The following is a 24,718-nucleotide window of genomic DNA, read 5'->3' as shown; positions in this document are numbered from 1 at the left end:
AGATTTCGCGCTTGCACACGGCTCCAGCAGGCTGATTGTTCCATTCGATAGAGTCACGCGTGAGCCTCTAAGCCGCATTAGACAATTCTCCTCGCATAAACGCAAGCAAACGGTACCAGCATCCCTGCACAGATCGTGGCCGCACAAGTAATTTGAAAAATTGCACCCCAGATTCCACAACCATGCCATGAGTGCAAAACGGTACAGATTAAAACTCTACCCAGGCGGGCGCGAACGCTGCCGGCAGTCGCAGCATCCACACTGCCAGCATTTCAGGTCGGGGCGCTGAAATGGGAGTTTGGAGCTTTTGGGCAGGTTGGAACAGCCTCACCGCTCCCGAATCCTGCCACAAGCCGAACCAAATCTGTTTGTTCTTCTCCCCTGTGGTCGTGTGTGAGGGAAACCGAACTCCACCCGAACCAGGGCCGAAGTTTTCGCTCCGAAGGCTCACAGCTGGAGCGCGTGCCGTGCATGCTGGATGCTGGCACTTTGCTGCCTTGTTAGTTTACTTCCACCCAGCAACACCGAACGGTCACAGTGTACCATTTTTGGCCCGCGGTGTTTATCGCAGTACGAGGTTCAACGACAGCGTGAAACGTGGCACGCCACCGGATGTGGTATAGCTTTGGAGGCAGGTCGCTTGGTGTGGAAGCTTCCGGTGAACGGTTAGAACAATCAACATAGCTAGAAAGATGCACGTTTTTGTGTTCGACGAGGCGAGGCAAAAGCGATTGGGGTAAAATTGGGGATGCCCTGGTGGGATCCACTTTCCCGCGTCGATCGTAGCTTGTTTATGAGATGCAAATTGGATCAATCGGTCAATCGGAGAAGCCAATTATTTGGCCTGTGAGCAATTGTGTGTGATATCTCTGCCATCATCGTGGCTAAAGTTTTCGTGTAATATGCTAATTAAATCTCGCGTGATACTAACCCAAATGGCAGTGCAGTCAACCTGCTTGGAGTTTGTAATAAACCGTTCGCATTGAAAGTATACCGTGGGCGTTTTTACCATGCAAAAGTGAAAATTGAATGGAGTGAATATTCAAAAGCATATTAGCGGATCGGTATCATGGCCGCTATCGATGTGGTGACGGATGTGTTTAATTAGCATACAGCATAATATAATTAATGGATTATGTTACCGAGGTACGCTTCCCGAAGGCAAAGAAGCCGTGCAAACAAAGATGGGGAAATACACAAACAAAGCCATACAACCATACCAACAAGCATAGTGTAAAAGGTTTTTCCTAATACCGCATCGATGTACAGAAGTATGAGTGGGATTGAACACCGCGTGGAATTTAAAAAAAAAACATACACCATAATCATAACATCAAAGCCAACATCCAATTAGCCGACGAGTGCATTATATATTAATACTGAACGGTTCGAACCGGTGTTAGTGAATTGCATCGCCAAAATTAATTTTACTGTTGAAATTGTCAATTTGCCCTTGATGTTATTTTTTATGTAATTTTTGAAGGACAGCATGTACATTTCATAAACCAAATCGAAATGGAAAGGGATAATATGTAATATTCAAAGGTAATCAATGTGATTGTTTATTTTCACTGTATTGTCAAAATGACAAATGCTACACTCTTTTGTTCTTTTGATAGGAACAATCTTATTTCCTTCCTCTACGCAGATGCAATTATGAATCAATATTAGCAATCTTCCATTGCATTACAAACCCTTTTCGCTAGATAAGATGCTTACCGCTGCACGAACAAGCATTGCCAACCACAATTAAGCAGGATATAAAGTTGAAAGAACCGCACTCCGCACAGGATGAAAGCAACATCTGAAAGTGAATGGAATTATCCAACCCAACCGCTTGGTGCGTGGATTCGTATGGAAACGTTTCGTAGTTTAAACCAAAAGTGAACAAGCGGCAGCACAGCACAAACGCTAAAACATTAAACAAGTGACAAACCCCACAGCTGACTTGATTAGTAGTGGCACAAGGAATAAAGCTATCCAACCCGGGAGCCAATGGAGGGCTTTCGCTCTTGACTCTTTCCTTTGAAACTCGCTCTACGACATTCCCGTGCTCCGTCTAATCAAGCGTTCCGACAAACACTTTGGCTGGTTGTGACACCCGGCGCCCGGCACTGATAATGGAACACACTCATCAATTAGTAAAGGTGACGAATTTCATGCTACACTTGATTCTACTGCTGCCACTACAGCACACAACCTCGACCAGCGACAGTGAGGGAGGAAATGCTCTCCCGAACAATATCGGTGCGATTGGAGGTTTGGTGGGAAAATCTTCCAGCGACTATACCGGCCCGATCACGGCTGGTGCGACGATCACGGGCAGCGGGCGCGAAAGGTCACACTTAAAAGGTAAGCCCGTATGCGCAGTTTCCTGGCTTTTACGACCGCGATAGGGATTAGTCTGCTTTAGTATGATGCTCACACTGTGCGGGCTTTCTACCCGCACAAGGGGGAGATCTCGCGAGACACTAACGGTGTTCGGTTAAGAAAATGGCAGTTTATTCGCACTTCCGTATTTTATTGCTTGCTCGAATGCCTTCGCAGCATGCGAATACTCATGAGAGAGCTATGAAGGAAGGAGGAGGGGTAGGGTAGGGAGGGCGGTAAAAACTTTTGCTCAAAAGCCTTGTGCTACATTTTAATGTCTTTCAAGAACTTCAATGCTACCAGACACTACTGCTTTGTTCAATGCTTTCGAAGGATTTTTGCTTTAATCGCCAAAGATTTTCAAAGTTTAGTGTGGTACACTTATTAACAGTGATATTAAAGCTAAGATCGTTTAGATATGAAACATTTTATTTCGCCAATTATGGTGCTTACGGCGGGCGGTCCCTTGGTAAAGTCGTCAACTCGCTCGACTTAACAACATCCGTCGTGGATTCATGCCTTAGATGGACCGCCCCGCCGTAGTAAGGACAGCGTACGTTGTTACGCCATTAAGAAAAAGAAGGGGTGGGTAAATCATCATTACCTATTTGCGGTGTATTGTTTTAAGTTAACACTTTTAACTGATAAAAGATTTTAAAAAATATCTTACCCAAATTGCATCAAAATATAAATATCTGGAACACTCATGACAGCCTATACAGGATCACGAGACTTATTCACGATTCCATCACGAAGTAAAGGAAAGGGCACTGCTCTGCTTCATAGTACCATATGAATTGCGAGCGCAGCCAATAAGGTCATTGATCAGATGAGAAATAAAAAATTCTTAAACAGAGAGGCCATCGTAATCAGAGACATAAAAACCATAAAACATAAAAGACATAAAAGTTTATAATTATGGGACCTTTCACGATTCTAGCCAGTTTTTTGTATGTAGTTTGACAGTTGGAGGCTGAAATCATGTAAACACTCCATACAAAACCACACACAAAACTAGCCTGCAATTTTCAGTCTAGATTATTCTAGCTTCAAAGCTAGAATTAGATTCGAGTACCTGCTCGAAAAATGACAAAACAAGGTGGTGTTTACATTTATCTCAAGGTGCATTAAAGAGAGCTGGTGATGGAATCCAGAACCAAAGAGTATGTAGTTCAGGTGGTCTCATAGCACGTTTTGTAACCAAATTGGAATAACACTTTTGACAGGATGGGTGAAATTTTTTGTTCAAATAAGCTTTCTGGAGGCTTGACGAATACACTAAACACTGTTACCATCTTCATTCAGAAGCATAAGCGATAAAAATCAGCCTTCTAAATTCATACACCTTGAGATAAGTCCACCTGTATATTATACCCACTTAGATAGCTACTTGAAAACTGCTATACAATGCAAACAGCTAACAGGCTGAAATTTCAGCTTACGAACTTAAAACAGAAAGGGCCCCTATATTTATCTCAGAAATATGAAAATACCTCGAATCTATATAACTGTTATAGTTTCATGTGTAGTTATCAAAATTCAGTAAAATTCCACGGATCGTTCGAAAACCTGATTTTGCTTGCAATTTAGTGTATTAAATGCTAGCTCTACACATTTATCATGGCATTTTGGGTGGAAGCTGTATTTAATTATTGCTTGTTCTACATAGTCCGAAATTACGCTGCTGGTTTTTAAACCCACAAATTGCATTTTTTTGAACCATGCTACACTATTGATTGATTCCAGTGAATAGTACTTCGATTTGTTTTTGAGAATATGTTAAAACAGGATCTCAATATATATGCCTTCATCCTCTTATAGCATACTCTACCGTTTTCCGCCTTTTAATATGAATACGCATCCATCCGCTTCGTTGCACAAAAAAGACATCTGTGGTGACAAAATCCCCACACAGCTTCACTGTAGCAATGTATTCACTCAGAAGAAAGGCAACGAATGAAATGTATACCCGCCGCTAGCATTCCATTTATTTTATCACACTTAATTATCTTCCACCGAGACCGATTTTACAATACCTCCCAACAAACTCCGTTTGCCAACCTCTCGAACCGCAGCCACGTGTACCCTTTTGTCTCGCGCTACTGACAGTGAATGTTATAATTTGTTGACTTTTAACACACGCTTCATACGTACGCATCCGTACCATACACAGAACCCGTGCGAACACCCTGCTTCAGGGATGGGAATGTTAAATGGTAGAGAGCGGGAGCTGCACACAGGAAACTGGGGGACTGTTGGGAAAGTTCGTTCAGACAGCGCTTCACCACCTTTCCGGTAGCTAAAGGCGGGAGAAAACTTTCGTCGTTTCCGCATCCGGGCGGTCATCGTTGTAAAGTTTTCCACCGACGAAAGTTCATTACACTTGTCTTTTCTAACAGGTGTCACAAAAGATTACATCATTACATGGCGGGATGGCGCTGTGGGCCTTTGGAATAAAACGAATGTTTTTGGGTTGTATTGCATTAAACGATGCCTTACGCATGTGCTTGAATTAAAGTGTCGCTTCTATTATTCGCCTGATGAGAGTTGCAGTGGCGGATCAAGGGTATCGGGGGCCCTAGGCGGAAAGACGAGTTGAGGCCCTCTGTAAATGGTAAATTTTGTTGGGGGGGTTGGTAGCGGCACTAAACTTGCTGTTGGGAGATTACAGTAAACTTGAAATGCCGTCGGGGCCCCCTTCGATCATCAATCGCAGACTCTAAAATTTTTGCTGGTGGGGGGGGGGGGGAGTGCAATTGATTCGCCAGTGCAATTAGGGGCCCCATCGGCCATCCTTCCGGGCGTCGCTAGTTCTCTGTCCATACGGCATACGATAAAATGGCGATCTAAGGGACCCCTAAATCGGCGGGGCCCCAGGCGACCGCCTAGTCCGCCTACCGTTAGATCCGCTGCTGGAGAGTTGATGTTTATGTGTTGAACAATTGGAGGGGCCAATAAACCATTTTGTTAATTTGCTCGAGTATTAGTACAAAGACGTTGCGAACAAAGGAGACCACAAATCAAAGCTACTCACAGCCAAATGGCAATAGCCAATGGCAGATTACCTTTACGCAGCCATCACAAAGCAAGCCGCAAGTAATGCATTGATAATACTGCATAATTTTCACTATCAAACTAGATTAATTGGCACTGCGGAAGTGTTTTCTTAGAAGTACGCTTTTGCACAAGTTCTCCATCCTCTCCGGTTGGCGAATGTGGAATGCACATTCGTACTGCTATTGATTCGAAGCTCTTTGTCTTAGCTATTCGAAGATGATAGCAGTGACGCAACAGCACCACGCTAAACGATACATCAAACAATCTTAGTGTATTTCTAATCCACTTCAAGGTCTCCTCCTCTTTGCGGTTATTTTGTTATCGAACGTTGTATATTACGCTTTGTAGGACAATAATTACCCTCACGCTGTGGTAGGCTCACGGTAGCTTATCGGGTTGATCACTTTATTAAAACTGAGAGCTCAATTCCATACACTGATCGCATTTTTGCTTTGATTTTCGACGGAAAGAGCCAATAGATGTCGGACAGATAGCATTCCAAATGATACCGAATTGATATTCGGCGATAGAATCTAATCATGAACTTCCTCATCCCACCCAAACATCCCATCAATGGTCGGTCGAACGAGCAAATGATTGCTGCTGGGTCCAACCACTTGGGCAAACGCTTCGAACAAAAAAAAACACACACACACTCAAGGCAAGCTATTGGAAAATAATCGATTTACACAAACAGGACATCACGAAGCACGGGTCGGTTCTTCGTTTCCCTCATTTTGGCATCACTTATCGAAATGACCTGCCCTGTAGCTGTTGGTGGTGCTCTTGGTGTTCTTTCGTGAACGCACTGATGGGTCGCACAGATGGAGCAGTGCGTATCAGCTGGTCAGTCCAGCAGAGAGTACAGCATCTTCAGAGCTGACACACATACACACATACACAAAAAACCAATCCGATCGTTTGTCACCAACTTCGATTAGGCCTCGCTCTGCACGCCGGCAATGTTCGTTGGGATGGACGTGAACGTTCGGCTGGGTGGTTTCGTTAGCCGGCAGGTTCGCATGAGACATGAAACATAGATTCCCTCGAGAAAACTGAACCGGAAGAGCGTGTTCTGAGCGAGCCACAAAAATGGAAAGTAATTACGGTTTGATTAGCTGCCCCTTACGATCGGATAGTTTTGCTTCTGCTTTCGATATCCATCAATCACGAACGAATGTTAAGGATGTATTCTCACTTTGTCGGGGTATGTTGACATTAAAGTATCAATTCTCGAGTTCAAGTTAAAGTAGGTTTAACAGTTTGTGGATTATTTGCTCTCCATACACTTTCATGAGCTCTCATTCTTGAGATTGTACCTTCCCGCTGCAACTTGCCGACGTTGGCAGGCATAATGAAACTTCTTCGAACAACGTACTTCCATGAAATATCAAAGAACATGACATGGTTCTGTAATTTTAGTTACCGTGAAGCTGCTCTCTCCGATACTATTCTGCAACTAGAGCCCAAGTCGTAATAAAAATACCACATGACACACGACTTCTTTCATTTCTTTGTTGATTTGCCATACCAACACCACTCTCATTAAAATGAAAACTGTCGCTTCTATTATTATGTTTGCCAGCTATCACGCAGCGTTTGATATTTCATCAATAAATTACATACACTTCCAGCAACTCGTGGCTGCACTCATTTCCCGTCTGGCTGCCATTATCAGCGCCCCGATCGAATGAACTTGCCCTCCACCGGGAGAAGGAACCCTATTACCGGCAATAGTAATGCTGTTAGTAGTGCAATTCAATAAAACCTTCCCATCTGAGGCGCATACACAATTCTGCAAGCGCCACTCCGTTCATCACCCACCACGCCCACGGCGGGCGCTATCAAATTTCCGCTTCCTGTGCGCCATTTGCCGGGAAACGGGGAAAGCTTTTGCACGCCTTAGCAATTTCCCAGCGCTCTGAAGCCACCGCGCCAACAGAACAATATCCTGTCGGGAGACGCCTTATTGCCGTAATCGTTTACGATGCTCGACCGCATTCGTACACCTCGATTGCTCGGTACCAGTGGAAAGGTCGTGTTCCACCGGTTCCGCTGATAATCGGTGACACAGTGAAGTTGGAGAGTGTAAAATGGTTAATCGGTTCAGGTGACCCCAATGGATCGGCAAACAAATGAACATTGAGATTATGAGTCACGTGCTGATGGCTTTGTTACGGAGGTTTGTGCCACTTTCGCCGCCGGTGCAAATGTTGCCAAGCATTGTGGAGGTACGGTGGTTTTTAATTTCTTTCCGTGTAAATCAGCTTTATTTGTTTCAATTATTTTTGCCGTGCTGAAATTCACAAAACAAGAATTTAAATAAACTGGAATGGTAGTGTGACAGGAGATAATAAAGTAAACGTAACAATAGGGATTAAAATGCACTAAAACAAGTTGAGGATAAGATAAGTAAAATAAATATTCTTTTTAGAATGAAGTAAAAACTTGTTCTTATAATTGACATACAGATGACCGTAGAGATACGACTAAAAAACAAAATACACATTTCTAATGAATGGCTGCTTTTAACTGTCAAAATCAAAATGGTCGTGTCTGCGAATCGTCGTAACTCTAGGGGATCGTATCTCGAGGGTCACCTGTACTCATAAAATTTTCACAGCATATTTGTTTATTCGTATTTGGCTATTCAGTTAATCGGCAAAAATTACAATATTTTCGTTCGTTAAATTGTTCATTTGCAATATTTTGGTAAATCAAAGTCATATATTTAAGGAGATTCTTCTTCTTCTTCTTCTTTGGCACAACAACCGCTGTCGGTCAAGGCCTGCCTGTACCACCCACTAGTGTAGTGAGCTTGGCTTTCAGTGACTTATTGTTACCATAGCAGGATAGTCAGTCCTACGGGGCACGGTCTATCCGGGACTTGACGGGCATGTTGTTACGTTGTACGAGTTGACGACTGTACCACCAGACCGGCAAAAAAATTAAGGAGATTAATAATTTAAAAAATATTATTTGAAATATTTCATGGATTTAATGTGATACAAGAGTAGACATCATATATTTATTATTTTTTCAAATACTTATTCTCAGATTCTCCTTTTCATTCCCTTGACAAAAATCAATAATAATGCTATGAAAAGAAAAGTGAAAACTATCGCGACACTGTCATCGTTATTGGAAAAGCTGGAACAATCACAAGAATCATACTACTCAAGTTGTTTGGGTAAGTGGATTATAAAGTTAGATGTTTTGAGTATGAAATCATACTTTGACAGCAATATGGAATAAAAAACATGCGACACAATGCACAATGCGAATATTTTTCTTTCTTGACAGTCAAGAATCACTGTACGTCTACATTCATCTTACACATGAAATTAAATTTTCTTTTTTTCCTTGAAAGATATACTTCATACAACAATTGAAAGATTTACTAGACTCAGGTCTTCTATGACGTATATGTAATAAATGGGTTAAATGGAATTGGGTAAGATTCTAGTTTGCTCTACCCAATCTTGCATGAACTTTCTAGCATAATTTAAAGACACAAAAAGTAAAATCAAAACGATAAATTTGAAATTAAAACTGACGTCCATTAGCAAACGACTTTTTGAACAATTTTAAAACCATAGTCTAGTTTTTCCCTTTATAAACCTGCTATTCACAGGTATAGAGATTATAGAAAAAAGCACTTTAATACCATCATGCAAACGTTTCGACGTGCAATCGATCAACTGAAAGTAGCAGTATAGGCAAAAAAAAATCATACAGCCATCATGAGTATCAACTCGCCCGAAGTTTCTTTCCACCTTCATTTCTGGCTCGCTGGCAAACATTGACATTATGAATATTTGATGCTGGAAAGTGCTTTTCGTCCCGCTGTACTACACACCAGCAACAGGCTTAGCTTTAAAGTTTTGCCGTTGAGTGAAGTATGGGTACGAGTGTATGCAATATGCTTTGTAAAAGTGATTACTTCAAGACATTTCGATTGGTCGGTCCCATGCTGTGGATGCAAACGTGTAGATGGAATCCGGTTTGCTTGGTCTACAACGATCGAATACTTTTTCCCATGTTTTTTTTTGTTCTAACCTTCGCACAGTCTCTGTACGCCAGGCTCGGTCACCGTGATTGAAACGCATCCAGGAGCTGTTTGCTTGCCGGCAAACATCAAGCATCGTTAAAGCGTACTGGAAAATAATTGCTCTCTTCACCCAGCGTATGACACATGAAGGACACGTAAACAGCGAAAAGTAAACTTTTTGCCTGCTTGCAGCAGTTGTGATGGGAAAGGGCGAACACGGAACGATAGAAAGGTCAACGGAAATGCTTCCGTTGTAGTGACACTTAGCCTATATCTTAAGAAGCGGCATTTCATTAATGATACCCAGGTTTTAGTGCTTTGGCGAGAGAAAAATTGTGTTAATGATTCTCTAACACGAAGAACAAGCTCATCATCGCACCCAAGGTTCGCACTAAATGACACCTTAACGAGCATATGTAGAACGTGATACAGTAGCGTGATCATTTTCCACTCCAAAGCATCGTGCAATCAAAGGACAAACAATGGTTCGTTTCGAGAATTTTATTACTTTTTTTTGGTTTGTTTCATTCATTTCGCTCTCATAACTTATACAGCCTTGACTTTACGAATAAAAGAAAAATATTTTACACATAATGGTAAATGAAAAGAAAAATATAGTGTCTTGTTGTGGGGTGTTGCCTAGCGGGGTGGGGTGGTCTCGCGCAAACATTACCCAGCATCCGTCCGCTGGTCGAATGAATCAATCAGTTTCGGTGATAGTAGCGCTCCGCTCTGGTTCGTCGGCACTGGTGTCTGTCTCTGTCAGTTATCTCTGTAGCTGGCCACGTTTTCGGGTTGATCTCCTGCCGGCCTCGTCCACACTCCACACATGATCGTACGGTGCGCATCCATTTTCAGTGGCTCGGAAAATTGCCCCGAAGCTCGTCGCTGTCGGTGGAGTTTCGGTGCATCGCATGTTCAGATGATCGATCGGGATCGACGGTGGTGTTCGATCGAGAGGAAACCGTCGCTCTCGGCTAGTTATCATTGGCGTTGCTGTTGTTTCGCAAGCAAATAGTTAGTCCGTGCAGTTGTCATCGTCGAAATTTCATCTCTAAACCAATGTTCTTGCAATATACACTTGAGTTGATCGCGTTCGTAAGAAGTGTGTGTTTGCCGTTCGTCCGTCCAAGTGCGTTAGAGTTTGTGTGCATGTATGTGTGTATGTATGTGAGCCGTTTCTTTGTTTTCTCTCCCGTCGTAATTCTGCAACTTTCTCGAGAAACATAAATAGAATCGCACCCCCGTCACAGCACTGACTGTTATCGCCGAAGTGGTTGTGTTTGTCTATGTGGACCATCACGCTCTACCTTCCGTGGCCTGCACTTTGACGGGCCTGGGTCACGTTTTGCGTCATGTCCGGCGTGGCAGGAAATAGGAGCTGGCCCGCCTGCTGTGTTGGCTCAAGAGGAGCTGCCTACAAAACCCTGCATGCTCACTAATTATCATCTAGCGATTTCGCGTTTTCCTTTTTCCTTTTGGCGATGTCTGTACCGGTGTTGCGTGTCTGTAGTGTTACTGCCTTATGAGTTGTCTTTTCTCTGTCATTTAGAAGGCTAAAATCTATATCATTACAGTGGTAGATGTGTATGTGTGTGTATGTGTAGGTTAGGTGTTGTTTTTTCTCTTCTTCTGTGGTGTTCAAGAACTTAGGGACACATTAAGACAAAAAGATATTATTGCTACACGATGTTTAGCGCTGCTCCATCCCGCGTAACGGATACCAAGGTCAAGCCGTAGATGTTGATCGAAACAGAAAAGACAGAACGAAAACGATAGAGGAAAAACGGAAAATTAATTGATGCTATTATTGTGGGAAAGTTTGCAGCATGAACATGACAGCGGCTAAAAGTCTAACAATGTGTGTATATACATGAGTAATAGCTCCCACGCGATCGTATCACCCAGCAACAACTTTCGATTGAACATGATCTTCCCTTAAACACTCCCAACTAACGTCCACCCAGCGAGAAAACAAACTCTCAGTGGTGCTAGAACTTGATCTTGCTCTGGCAATGAAACTCTGGCAAAGATCATTTTTCACAATTTTGAATGACAAGTCGAATGAGCTCGTCCTCTTTCCCTCTTCCCCTGTGTACGTTCGTCATCGAGCACCAATTTTAAAAGATGTATTGCAAACCTTTGCCGACACCTCACATTCTTCGGGCACAGTACCTCAAGCAGTCAGAACTGATTCAGTGTGTGTGCATGTATTGCTGATAAAAATAAAATCCCACTCAAATGTGTTGAACTTATTTTTATCACCTTGAACGCATTCCTTCGCGAGCGTGTGTGTAGCGGTGGTTTCAGACGATCCCGCACGATAACTCCCTAGTTCTAGCTTACTGCGCGAGCGAAAGCCGCCAAGATCCCGGCTATTTTTGTGTGATGGACACCTTCCCGCATGAATTCGCTGTCGCGCTAATGAATGTGACCCCCAAAATGATAACGAGCTGCCCAAGTAGGCCACCCCTGCTACCGATACTTACGGTGAAGTCGCGTGCATTGATCTTTCTCGGCGTAACGCCATAGGTGTCCTTGCTGACCGGGTTGTAGTGGTAGCCGGGCGACTTGACTCTTTCGCAGGCGAATTTCGAGTCACTGTAGATGCTCTGCGATTCGAAGGACGAGCTGTAGCTGCGCTTCTCCTTGGCCATGATGTCCTGGGAGCCTGTGTTAGAGCAATGCGCGGGCACCGACAGTTAGTAAACGATGCTCAAAGGACAGATCAGCGAGGGAGCTGACAACTCCGCTACTTACCCTTGAGCGACTTAAGGTAGGTGTTGAAGAAGCGAGCCTTCTTGCTGATGGGCTCGTAGCTTCCGATCATTTCCAGGTGCGACTTGAACATCTTCGGTTGATTTGGTTTTTGTTGAGGTTGGTCTGAAAGTTTTAATTGAAATTTCGAGCGATAAGTAAGCGTTAAAGTAGTAGTTGTAGTAAAACGAACGTTGCCAAAAACAGCATTTGATTCATTTGCCCATTGTTTCCACACCATTTGGGCGGCTGAGTTGTCCTAATTGGTTCATAACACCGACCATAATTTTACAATTTATGTATGATCTATGTGCCAACCGTGCGTTTAAACGGAAAGCATACCGGATTGGGTAAACGTTCCACAGAAATACGTTCAACCATTTACCCACTTTCCGGCGAAACAGTTCCGACTGGCTCGAACGCAAGAGGGGGAAAACATCCGATGTAAATTCTGGGAAATAAATTATAAAGCTCAAACACTGGCCAGAGAATCGTACCGGCATCTCTCGGTCATCGGTAGCGAGATTGTAATTGTAGCTTTTTAATGCCTCCCCATTTACGTCCAAATGGTCGGTGAATGTTTTGTAACTTCGCTCCGTTACAACACTCTACGGAAAGTAAAATGTGATAATTATGCGCCACACACTAGAGAGGGTGCAATCCAGTTGAACCATGGCCCATTTGCGTTGCTGTCCATTTGAAACAGCAAACGGAAAAATGGCAAAGGCATGCTGGAGCAAAACTTTTTACAATCCCAAACACGGTGGAATGCTGGGAAAGAGCGCAGAGAGGCGCACAAAAAAAGGATGATACATGAACATATGCTCGGTTGGAACCGTATCTTCCGCTCCGGCAATATTTACAACCAAACACCAATGGTACTTCCATAAATTGGCGCTTTTATTTTCTGTTTGGGTGAAATATTTCACCCACAATACCGACAGTGTTGCTGCTCCTCTACCTTGCTGCTATTTTTTTTCTAGCTTCTCGTACAGTACCGAGACCCTTTGGGGAGTAATTGATCCCCTGCCCTGCTCGTACGACGGTCCGACGTTCGAGGAATGTTGCCACAGAGCGGGCAAAGCATTCACCTTACCCTCCCCACACAGTTGAAGAATGTATCGGTGTCGCGGACCTTTTGGTGCACGCATCGCAAACGCTCGTGGCGGCTCCTCGAGTCGCAAGGAAGAGAAACGCATTCGTTGCATCAAACTGCGGCGCGGGCTGCGGGATGCACGGCTTGCAGAAAACATTTTTCGCATTGCACAATTTGGCCCCAAGTGGACCCGCCCGAAAGGCCAGAAGGTCTGGTGGGCCAATTATTGTCGTACCGTGTGTGGTACGAGGGCATGGGGTGTAGTTTGATGAAAGGGAAACTATTTTTAAAAATATGCTACCCGTCCGCCGGTTGACCGAGTCGTAGCGCTCGGTAAGCGCCGAGAGCCAGTTTTTACTACCGACTGATGAATCACTTGCAGAAGATCCCATTTCGCTTCACTCCCTTTCCTTGCTTTGGCGCGGCGAACTTCCTTTCCACCGTTTCGTGTGATAAGAAAAACCAATAAAAAAGCTACAGCAAAACGAAAAGCACGGAAAATGTGCTCCCGGTGCAGTTTCAGTTTGACTGCGATGTCACCGTGCGATGGTGCGACAAGGGGAATGATAGAGCCACCAGAATGGCGTGCAAATTGAGCAGGGACCGTTATTACATTTTCGAATAAGCATTTTTCTGGTGCTTGCCTTTCCGACGGTCCGCTGGCCTACTGGCGAAGGACGCAGACGCACGCCAGCTGGTCCGCCAAAAGATTGGCAAAATCACGTAAACGGTTCACAACAATTCGAAAGCGCGAGGCTAATGGAGGTGAAGGTGTGTGGTAGCGTCTGTGTGTATTTACCACCCTAGCTTTTCCTACCTTTTCTCATACACTCACAACAGCGTCTGTGCATGATGGGGAAATAACGAGTAGCGAGCAAAAATAAACATATTTTTCACCCAGAGTAGTTCGCGCTGCCGGGAAGAGGAATCGCAAACGCAGCGGCTTGCAGTACCTCCCCCTACACCTTGCCACACCTTCCATCCCCACCACCCATCGTGGGACAGCCGAATCGAAGTTCTACGCTCATCGCGGGTCGAAAAAGATGCGAAGGAATTATTTTTATGCTCTACCCCCCACGATTTAAATGTGTGTCCACAGGACCTCGTCCACTTGTTCCGAGCGCAACACGTCGCAGAGTGTCACTCTGCGAGTGGCCAGCAAAAAAGGTGCTGAGCAAAACACATTATTCCCGCACCGCAGTGCGCAGAGGGAAAAATAAACAGTTGCAACCGTGCGAGACGCGGAACAAGTGGTTTTTCCGCGGCCCGGCTTAGAGCTGTTCTCATAAATCGTACCACCGACTGTCGGCAGCAGATGCTGTGCTCAAGAGCCGGCTCACGCAAAAGCTGGGAAGCGGTAAGTCAAGATCGAGCGCGGATAATCTTGCTCGCAGTTTGCGCGGCTTGCGCGAGCAAAGAGAACAATATTTGCCCCGGCGGCGAGCGATGCGCAAGCAAGCAAAAGGCTTCTCCGGGTGGAAGGCAGGCGAGAGAATGGGGCAAATAGGGGCAGCTTTTTACGCAAGAGCGGGTTGCAAACATTGCCACCCGAACGCACTCCCTGTGCGAAGTGGGTAATTATTTTTAGCACCTCCCGAATGGCTCGAGTTTGCGTCTGCCCGCACCAGCCCTGGTGAGGGCGCCCAGTGGCCTATGAGTACGAGTTCACATTATCTCCCGCCAGTCGGGACGTATCGATAAGCGATTAGCTTAATTGTTTGCGTTTTCGCTGTGGCTTCGTTTTTTGTGTGCATTTTCTCGTTTATTGCTCGCCATAATGAGCAAAGCAGTGCTAATAAATCAACCATAATTATGCCTTGCTTCCCCCATTGGCAGCCCATCTTGCCACGGTGAGACACTAAACGAAAGGTGGAAATATTCTGCACTCCACAAATGAAATCCATGCCCTGCTCAACCAGCATGCAACGAGCCGTTCTGGAAGCTTTAATCACCACAAGCCCTATGGCAAACGAAACGTGTGCCATGGAGCGCTGGATACACCGATTAAAAATAATCACACTTGCAAAATAAAATACATTTTTGTAGCTTCTGCATGCGTGCTTTTGCGTTCCGTCTCTACTTCAAATGTCAACACAATCCCTGTCAGTCATTCAACAAACGGCCAACAGAATCGGATTAAGCACCAATGTCTCCCCATGTTTCGGCGTTAAAACGAGATCACAACACAGTCACTAAAATGACGCTCCAGTTCGAGAGCCTCCCAATGTGTGCCATTGTCCCTTTCAACTCCATCCGTTTTGGGGAGGAATCTTTTTCAGCCCCCCTGGAGCACCATATCACTGTCAAAAATTATTCAACACTACCTGTGCCGCATCGCACTCGGTATCAAAGTAGATTACCCCGTTATCACAATCCTTCAATCACTTTCACACAAAATCAATATGAATTTCCCTTTTGGTATGCTCTCCCAGCCAGCCCTGCTCTCCTTTGGCGTTGTGGAAACAAAATGCAAGCGGCAAACGTATCACGATGATCAGTGCAGAAGTGCAAAACAGAATTAGCAAGCTTACAGAATACTCAGTAGGCAGCTGCTGCGGGATAGCCAACTGTTCGTGGTGCGAGATAACTCAAGACTGATAGGACTGATACTGGTGAGGGTTTAATAACCAGCGCAGCTAGTAGACCAGAGTGTCCCCGATGCTCAAGGGGGGAGCATGGCACCGGGAGCAACGGGCAACACTTCTTTCCTTCTCTATCCTGCACCGCACAGGGCAACACTCTTTGTGCCCTGGTGGTGAAGCGATCTCGCTCCCACTCTAACGCTCTAATGCGGCAAATGCGCAAACCGAAACAATGATCACTCGGTTCCGAGCGAGGCGAGCGCGCCAGCCCCAAGAGAAGAAAGAACCGAACCCGAACCGAGTCTTACTTTTTGGCGATGTTGCTATTGCTGCTGGTTGCGTTTATGCTACGTCGTGTGTTTCGTGGCAGATGGCGCAGTGGCGGTTCGGTCGCGAACGTCATCGTCGAATCGAACGGACAGGACGCAACATCCATTGGCGGTGATTGGACCGTGATCGGAGGGAGGAGGCGGTAGCTAACCCCCAAATGGAATGTGAAAGCCCCGCTCCACAAAGGGGAGGGGATCGAATGCACATTTAAAAATATCGCACGTGGCACTCGATCGATCGATGGCAAACAACGATCCTCTGGGAAAGCGAGACTGCTTCTTTCCCCTTTCGTTGCCGCCGGCTTCTTGGGTTTGCTTGGACCGTTCGATTGACCATGATCCAATGTGAAGTTCAAAGCACCGCTAGAACGATCCAATTAGAATTGCCCTTGATGCAACTGCCGTGAAACGGTTTCATTTACCTTGCACAGCTAATGCCAAATAAAGGGTCTGCAAATCAACACAATATGACACATGGATCGATGCTTCATATCCTTCCACCGTGTTGGATGAATGGTTTTCTATTTATGGTTCACGGACGAACGGTATGGATCGTGACGCAAACAGACGATCACCAAACGTGTAACAACAAAAGGGAAAACCAAAACGCCCAACAACATACACACGCTAGACACGATCATACTATTATCTGCGGTTTGATGTTCATGACCGCTAAAAATAGGGCTTTTGTTTATTTCTTTGTCATCCGTCATCAGCATCTCTCCCGCGCAAGCTGCTCCACCGTTCCCTATTCAAACCCCATCACCGATCTTGCTTATCTCGCTCTTTGCTAACAACGATAACAACACGCTCAATTAGTCGCTCGACTCAGTGCAAAACGGAGCAGGATATGGCGGGTGTCGACGATGTCGGGTGGGAGAGGTGGTGTAAAAATGCCAAAAAATAAATACGATCTCCTATATTTTTAGCATCCTGTTTCCTTTCCCTTCCCTGCTGGGGTTACATGATCGGTTGGCAATGTGGTTGGATTCGGTTCGGTTCGGTTGATTCTATTCCGAAACATTGTGAGCACGTTCTACATTCTCTTTATCGTTGGGTTCAATTTTAATCCGACGGTTATCGTCGGTAACACAAAATAGGTTACCTTGTAGAGCGCACAACGCGTCCTTCTTTTGGTACGGCCCCCGAAACTCTAGCCACTGCCATTGATGAAATCCTTCAGGCAAACAATTTAGAGCGGCCTCGCTAACCGAATTAAAAGCAACATATCCACTCCGGCCTCGTTTGCGACGGCGTTCTTCTACTTTAAAACGGCCTCGTGTTACAGCCATGGAGGCGCCTGGTGCCCGACGCTTCATATCTTCTAAGCAAATCAATTTTCACACAAGCTCGTGCCTCGGAACGGCAGCACAATGGTTCTCCACATAAACCGGCTGGCCGTTTCTCATCGGAAGGCAAAATCTGACACTAACGCACTAGGATTGTGTCCATTATATGCTAGAATTCTAATCTGCTGCCGTGGTTTCTCTCCACCAGGGACTGGAGGCTGTAATCGGGTGGTGTTTAGCTCGAGCCGCATCCGGAACGGTAGCATCGCACCGTCTCATTCGAAACATTCCGGCCTGTTTCCATCGAGCCTGTGCCAGCTGTACGAGTTTGTCGGCGATGGAGCGGAACGTGTTCAGGTAAGCCGCAACACAGCCTTGCGACAATCCTTTCTCTCAACCACTGCTAGACTCCATCGCGCCATTGTCTTCGGTGAAGTTGGTTAGTTGAGTCCGTTTTTTTCTCTCTCCTTTATTGCCTATCTAATCCCTTCCCCGCATCGCAATTTCTTTCCACAGATCATCTTTTCGGAGTTTCGTCTTCCGTCGACGCTCGGGCCGACCGAATGCGGTGACACGGATATCCTAATGGTAATTAATTTTCACTTACACATCCTTCCGTCCGGATTGCGCTTCCCACATTCGAACGAACACTGTCTCGAACACACCCTCCAATCGGTTTCCCGGGATGCTGGGCGGTGGGTTCAGTCAATTTCATTTAATTTCAAAAGGCGTGACACATCAACCCAGCAGCAAGGAAATGTATAAGGCCGGTGTTTTGGGACGACGGTTCTTGCCCGGGGACAAGGAAAGGATAGGATCGGTTTTGTGGGTTTTGATGATAAACTTCCTCCGCACCGTCGGTGTGCAATACACCTTGGTTCCAAATCGTGTCGTGCTCGTGGTGGTTGAAGATAAACGGTCTGACTGCCGCGTCTGTAGGCGTGCGTATGGGGTAAGCAAACGAGTGATTTTAACCTTCATTATTTACGGCACGCTTGCAACGCAGCGTGACGCTGGGAAAAGTTTACTGTATAATTCATTGCCCCGCCAGTAGCTTTGGAAGTTTTGTGTAGGTTTTTCGGTTGTACTACCTGTTTTCTGCACCTTGATGTTGATGGGAATGCTTACTTAAGGGATGCTATATGTTCTTGTTCCCACTTTCTTTGAAAAAAAAATCAGCAATTGACACTGTAATGGTTGTTGAGAGCATATTTTGTTCATTTAAACTGTTGTTTGTTGTTGATGTTAATGTAATGAAAAAATGGAAACGTTACACAGAATAACGGAAGCTTTTACCTAAATAAACAACTGCTAGAAGTGCGCCGAATGCATGGAAAGCGTTCGGATTTTTCAGAAAATATTTCAAAACAAATAAATAGTTCACAAGATAATAATGTTCAGGTTCTTTGTAAGTGAAGAATGTTATTCAAAAAGAGGAAAATAAATTTATTTAACGTATACTATAACATGCCGAACTTTCTTCTATTTGGCGTAACGACCTACGCGGTCATCCCTTCCTATACAGGCTTTTGAGACTTATTAGTACCGTGCAGCCAGATAGTCAGTTAGTCCTTGCTACGGGATGGGAGAGTCGGTACATTTTAGGCTTGAACCGATGAGGGGCATGTTATTAATCCGTACGAGTTGTTCGTCTCGAGCATAATATCTGGAATGACAGTTGACTGCATTGCTTGAAAAACTAGAATTCATTAATTCGTTACTATGAATATTTACTATTTACTTTAAGTTCACTAATCTTATTATGATTTTGGAAAATTGTATATGTCTTCCTCTGAAACAGTCTACACATGAAATTGATTTGATTTTTTACAATAGCCTTATTCAAAAGAATGTTAAGAATTATCTTTAAAGATATTATAATTACACCATCAGACACCATCACGACACGCTGGATTCGCCAAACACTGACGGAAGTGCTACTTGAGCCGAAGGTAGCCTTAGAAAATCCGTCAGTGAATTGGCGGCTAATCTGGCGCAATATTCATCGTTTCTGTTTATCGTCCCTTCAACGCAGCACGCTCTTCTTGCTGGTAAACGGCAAGATCAGCCATGGAGAGCTGCTGCATCGAATGAACCGCGTCCCATCTCCGTCATGTTCGTTCTGTCCTGCAATAGACACTCTGGAACACAAATTCGCTGGCTGCAGAAGAGTTGCTGATGTTTGGCAGATTCTGCACCAGCGAATTAGCGTTGTAATTTCAGGGTGTCCGTCTTCGTCAACGTTATTGTTCGGTTTGTTGCGTTTGCCTGTACTAAATGGCATTAGTGCAGGTAAACGCAGTCATACCCTAAGTTTGTTTGCGAACTATGTCATCCACATCATTGGAAACAATGATGCTGTGATTGACATAGAAGTTCTGCGTTGTTCATTGTAAATATTAATGTTAATTAGAACCTATGCACGTTTTAAATAACACATTTAACATTTAAAACAAAAAAAAAATAGCATTCCCAGTAGAATCAGTGGCGGATTAACACGGGTGATGGCCCTAAGCGGTCACACGAATGTAGACCTTTCTGAAGGTTAAAAGGAGAAGTTGTATAAGTAATTCTAAACTAGAGAAGGATTGAGAGGCAAATTTACTTGTCAGCGGTGGATTGGTTCCTTTTTACGGGACCCCTCTTGTCCTCGGGGTACCACGCGGACGCTTAATTTGCGTAGTGCTTATTCCGCCCCTGGAAAGAATAGCTCAAAGAAAACAAGTCCACTCGATTATGAATATATGTTGTACATACGATACGACCATTTTTTATCTTATTTTCCTACCTATTTAAAGCATCGCTCTCCACTCGGATTTGTTGTGCCAACTATGGGAAATCTCATAAAGGGTTGATCAAGTATTATTATTAAAAACAACATCAAACAAAATAATTCATCACCATCACGCTTGACCCTTTCCTGCTCAAGCGTCATGGCAATGGATTCATATAGGATTTTTAATTAAACTTTCGCATTGCATCCATATTGGCCAATTACAAAAACCATTTTTTACAGAAAACGGCCCATTCGGGACTCCTTTCGAGCGACGCCAAATATGTGCCCCAGTAACAAATTGGATCAATTTTGCGTCCCAAACAAGCTTCACCTCACCGTACTTGCCAAACGTATACGTTCCTCTCTCCCCGCCTTATAAATCGATGTCAATCTATTTTGCAGGTTTACTACATCGTTAACGGTCGCGAGGAGCTCGTGGAGACGCTTTGCGGTGACACGCTCCCCAAGCCGATACTGTCCGACGGATCGAGGCTACTGTTGGAGCTGCGCAGTAGTTACAACAACACGGAAAACAAGGGATTTACGGGGGACTTTTTCTTTCTCACAAGTGCGTAGTTACGCCACCGCACAGGGACCGCATGATTAATGATTTACCTAAAATTCAATATCCATACCCATTTGTTTCACGCCGCATATCTCGATCCAACGCGGCCGTCACTGTTTTGGGGACGAGGATGGCTACAGATTTTGGCATTCCAAATGGCTTTCAACCGAATCAGTCCGAATGCACCTTTCACTACTTCCGGAACGTCACCAGCCAGGGATGGATCCAGTCACCCAACTTTCCCGGAGCCTATCCAAGGTTAGTGCTGCGCGTTGTTTATGGTACCATAGAGATTTGCAGGGACCTCTATGTCTATTTTTGGGCAAAACGATCGCTAGTATACGAGCTAGCGCAGCAAATACGCTGTCATTCATGCGTGCTGCGTACTGGCAGAGTTAATGGCAGCTGTCATCTTTGCCGAATTCCTTCATTATGCTCGTCATGGTCCATTTTTGGTTTAACCTTATTCGGGTACGGAACGAGCTAACACGCTATTGCGCAGTTAAAATAGTATAAGTATATTAACAGCAAGAGCTTTAATTCAACGGCTAACTATCTCGTTTTTTCTAATCGCTTTGTCGGTTTTCCTGTGAACAGAAACATCATCTGTAACTATCTATTTCACGGTGGGCCCAACGATTTCGTCCACGTGCGCTTCACGTACTTCGACATCGAAGGAATACGACCGTAAGTTTTGTTTGCAACAGTTCATTGTCAACACACACACACACACACACACACACACACACACACACACACACTCATACACCCCATGAGCAGTCGGCCGCCGCAAACGAAAGGAAAAAGAGCGGGCGAAGATGAGTCGTTCAACAACCTGATTCCGTTCCCTGCAATACGCTTTCTCTTTCAGCTGCGACGAGGACACAGCCAGCGATTACGTGGAGTTTTCTAATTTTGTCACGCGCGATCGCAAGTACGCGATGTACTGTGGTAGCTGGCGCGAGCTAGTGGTACGCTCGGACGGTCGTTTCTTTCGCATTACGATGGTATCGAACGATCGTCTGGATGGGACCGGCTTTCGGGCGCTCTACACCTTCGAAACGGTGCCGGTGGAGACGACGGAGCGGACCGAGGTAGCGTCGATGGGCAAGGTCACCACGACCAGTGCCGCCAGCCGGCTGCATGGTGTGTACATCTCACTTAGATTATCATGCTTTCCCTTTACAATGAGCGAACTTCTTATACCAAATACTAGTGCGTCTGCTGAAACAAAACTACACACAGAATTTAGAATTTCCTTAGCACAGCTGTCTTGTGTGTTATTAAATTTATGATGTTATTTTGGCCTCCCTACACGCATGATTCTTTTTGGATTTTCTTGTAAAAATCATTCACACATCCTTTTCTTGTATTTGGAAAAAAACAATTCTGCTCGTTGTTTGCCCGTAGCCTACAGTTGTCTGTTACTGTGGCCGGAGGAGTTGAGCCTTTTGCATACCTTTAGGCGACTTTGTGATACGTATTGAAATAACCATAATGGATTGCATACCTTTAGGCGTATAAAGGCAAATGGATTTAAATGTATCGTTGTCCGTAACTCGAATACTGTTTTTAATTATTTAAATAAAAACTGTTGATTGATACCAAAATTTATGTAAGAAATTTTTGTAAAATTCTGTAGAAAAATTTAAAACAAAATCATCAAATATTAATACTGCCAAAAAAACATTATATTTCAAATTTATCTTTTAAAACACAATCATTTTGCTCGTGGCAAGAACTTGTTTGCGCCCAGCATTTCTTTTCTGCTGTTCATCTATACACGTACATTGTATTACACTGCCAGGCTATGACAAGTAGGAGCTCACGCATTCAAATTTCAAGCAAATAAACATATTTATTCTTTCTCCCATTGCTTCCCCGGCCCATGCCGGAAACAAATACGTGAGCCACATAACCTGATTCGTTTTATGTTGTCTCTTTTACCTACACTGCCTAGGCTCACTGTCACTGATGGCACTGATCACGGTCCCTTCCTCACTCGCCATCACGAACGAAATCGGCATCATTAGCATCATTGGTATTGTGCTCATAAAATTCTGTTTAGACTGATGACAACGTTGGAACAGCACACCGTCCGCGAAAAAAGAACATCCCACACGGAACGACGGATTTAATGGTCGTGCACTGAAATTGCTTCCGTTATCAGTTTACGCAAGAAGGGCTCACGATGGGATGCAATACATCGTCCAGAGGAACCTGCCCCAGAAAAGCTGTCCCTAAAAGTTCTAGAAAGACACGCAAATCAAGGCTCGCACGTGTGGAAACGAAAGGATTTTAACACTTTGGCCGCCGTTCTGACGTCACAGTTTTTCTGGTGAGCACGTAGCGCATGGCAAGAGAGCGATGAGAGCTACATTTTCTCGAGCGATTGTTTGCACTCTTTTGTTTCATTTTGATAAGCGGAGTAGCACATGTCGTTCTCGTTCTATCTTTCCTACCTTATTCGTTGTCAAGAGAATCATTGAGCGTGAGATACAAAGCTGAGCGGTGAGCAAAACCGTCATGCGAATTTATATGACGCGGCGCTTAAAGTGTTAAACCAATGGATTTTTTTTTAACCAAGAACTTGATTTTTGTTTTTTTTTTTATGTTCAGAAGTTCTACCTGTAGACTTCTTTTTGTAAAATTAATACAAGCTAGTACCATAATGTATGTTACCTAGGAAAAACCTTCACTAAAAATGAAACCGTTTTCATAAAAATTGTACATATTTCGAATAAAACATGTGATTACTGGCAAATGCATACATGAATTATATTTATTTCCCTTTCAAAAGAAATTGTAACAAATAAATACACATAAATACACATTTCAACAAAGGTATTATAAGAAAGATAATATTCATATATTTAATAAACAGTAATGAATAAGTCGGCAAATTCTCCAAATCGGTAAATATGTTTTTATACATCCAACATTATTAACATTATTTTCTTCCTAACACACCTTTGCCGTGACAAAATACACGTTATCATGGAAAATGGCTCTCTGGCCAACACAGCTATTCTTAAATTAATATGCCATTTCCCACGCAAAACGACCAATAAAAGATCCACTCTTTACGAACGTGATAATAAATCATATGCTGGCCAAACAATCTGATCGACCTGTCCTTTACAAGCGCCAGCCGCTGATATATTAGATAACCAATTAATACTATCAATATTTTAAGCCACGAAGCGGTGCGCTATTACCACCGACAAACCGACGTGACACTTCGAACAAAATGAGCTGCAAAAGTTGTCTCCTTATTTCAAATGAAAATACGTTAAACACTAGCGCCATCTCTATAATGATTCGCTTACTACACTGACACAGAGAAGAATCTGCTAAATCCCCTTTTTGTTTTTCTTCGCAAATTCCAATCCGTATTGTGTTATGTACTTCTCACATCTTTTGCATTGATTTGGAAACTTTTAAAATGATTTTCCTGGGTGTTTTGTCCAATAATTCTCACAAAATCGTGCCTCACACTTCCTTCGCAATTTGTATTTAGAAAAGTTGTTTACATCGAAGCAGCAGTGAACAGAGCTTACTTTGACAGAAGTGATCGCCTCACTGGTAAATGACAGTACTTTCATGTGGGACACTTTTGTAACGCCAGTGTCACGTCGGTTTGTCGGTGCTATTACGTCGAAGATTAATTTATTTTTATCACTGCCCGTTATACCATACACAGCAAGCCTGTTGCTTGCCTAAGAAGGGCCGTGCGTACCTGCGTCGGTTTTATCAGCTATGGTAAAACAAAAAAAATCAGGAAAACAACAACGAATCAAAACAACGACCCACCAGCTGACTGTATCGCACGATAATAATAAAGAA

General features: G+C 44.1%; 2 protein-coding genes across 13 annotated transcripts; one reads left to right on the top strand and one right to left on the bottom strand.

Annotated features, from left to right (window-relative positions):
* Positions 1-449: 449 nt before the first annotated feature.
* LOC3290969 (suppressor of lurcher protein 1) lies at positions 450-23,640 on the top strand. Of its 10 annotated transcripts, XM_061647620.1 has the most exons (9): positions 450-1,545; positions 1,620-2,352; positions 17,740-17,888; positions 18,048-18,119; positions 20,710-20,875; positions 21,013-21,130; positions 21,470-21,559; positions 21,744-22,018; positions 22,833-23,640. In XM_061647620.1, exons 2-9 carry the CDS (start codon positions 2,121-2,123, stop codon positions 22,943-22,945), a joined length of 1,215 nt encoding a protein of 404 aa, XP_061503604.1. In that variant the 5' UTR covers positions 450-1,545; positions 1,620-2,120; the 3' UTR covers positions 22,946-23,640. The 10 variants fall into 10 exon arrangements, with proteins under 10 accessions (XP_061503604.1, XP_061503602.1, XP_061503600.1 ...); XM_061647618.1 differs by lacking the exon at positions 22,833-23,640 and having other exon boundaries at positions 498-617; positions 1,707-2,352; positions 21,744-22,482; XM_061647616.1 differs by lacking the exon at positions 22,833-23,640 and having other exon boundaries at positions 498-665; positions 1,707-2,352; positions 21,744-22,482.
* LOC1273985 (uncharacterized) lies at positions 9,965-16,202 on the bottom strand. Of its 3 annotated transcripts, none has more exons than XM_313044.6 (4): positions 15,863-16,202; positions 12,239-12,361; positions 11,968-12,149; positions 9,965-11,177 (listed from the first exon to the last, which is right to left on the bottom strand). In XM_313044.6, the coding sequence occupies exons 2-4, from the start codon at positions 12,327-12,329 to the stop codon at positions 11,172-11,174; spliced, it is 279 nt and encodes a 92-aa protein (XP_313044.3). In that variant the 5' UTR covers positions 12,330-12,361; positions 15,863-16,202; the 3' UTR covers positions 9,965-11,171. The 3 variants fall into 3 exon arrangements, with proteins under 3 accessions (XP_313044.3, XP_061503607.1, XP_061503605.1); XM_061647623.1 differs by having other exon boundaries at positions 15,692-15,922; XM_061647621.1 differs by having other exon boundaries at positions 9,965-12,149; positions 15,863-16,022.
* Positions 23,641-24,718: the final 1,078 nt, after the last annotated feature.

This window comes from Anopheles gambiae, chromosome 2, assembly GCF_943734735.2.
Source record: "Anopheles gambiae chromosome 2, idAnoGambNW_F1_1, whole genome shotgun sequence".
Taxonomy (NCBI): domain Eukaryota; kingdom Metazoa; phylum Arthropoda; class Insecta; order Diptera; family Culicidae; genus Anopheles; species Anopheles gambiae.
The sequence above is the reverse complement of the archived record's forward strand: the minus strand, read 5'-3'. Positions and strand labels throughout refer to the sequence as shown.

Coding starts and splice junctions, on each gene's coding strand:
- LOC3290969 (XM_061647618.1), top strand. CDS start 2,121: ATGGAACACACTCATCAATTAGTAAAGGTGACGAATTTCATGCTACAC. Junction 2,353..17,739: donor CGAAAGGTCACACTTAAAAG/GTAAGCCCGTAT, acceptor TCTCTCCACCAG/GGACTGGAGGCTGTAATCGG. Junction 21,131..21,469: donor TTTCCCGGAGCCTATCCAAG/GTTAGTGCTGCG, acceptor TCCTGTGAACAG/AAACATCATCTGTAACTATC.
- LOC1273985 (XM_061647621.1), bottom strand. CDS start 12,329: ATGTTCAAGTCGCACCTGGAAATGATCGGAAGCTACGAGCCCATCAGC. Junction 12,150..12,238: donor CTACCTTAAGTCGCTCAAGG/GTAAGTAGCGGA, acceptor GCTCTAACACAG/GCTCCCAGGACATCATGGCC.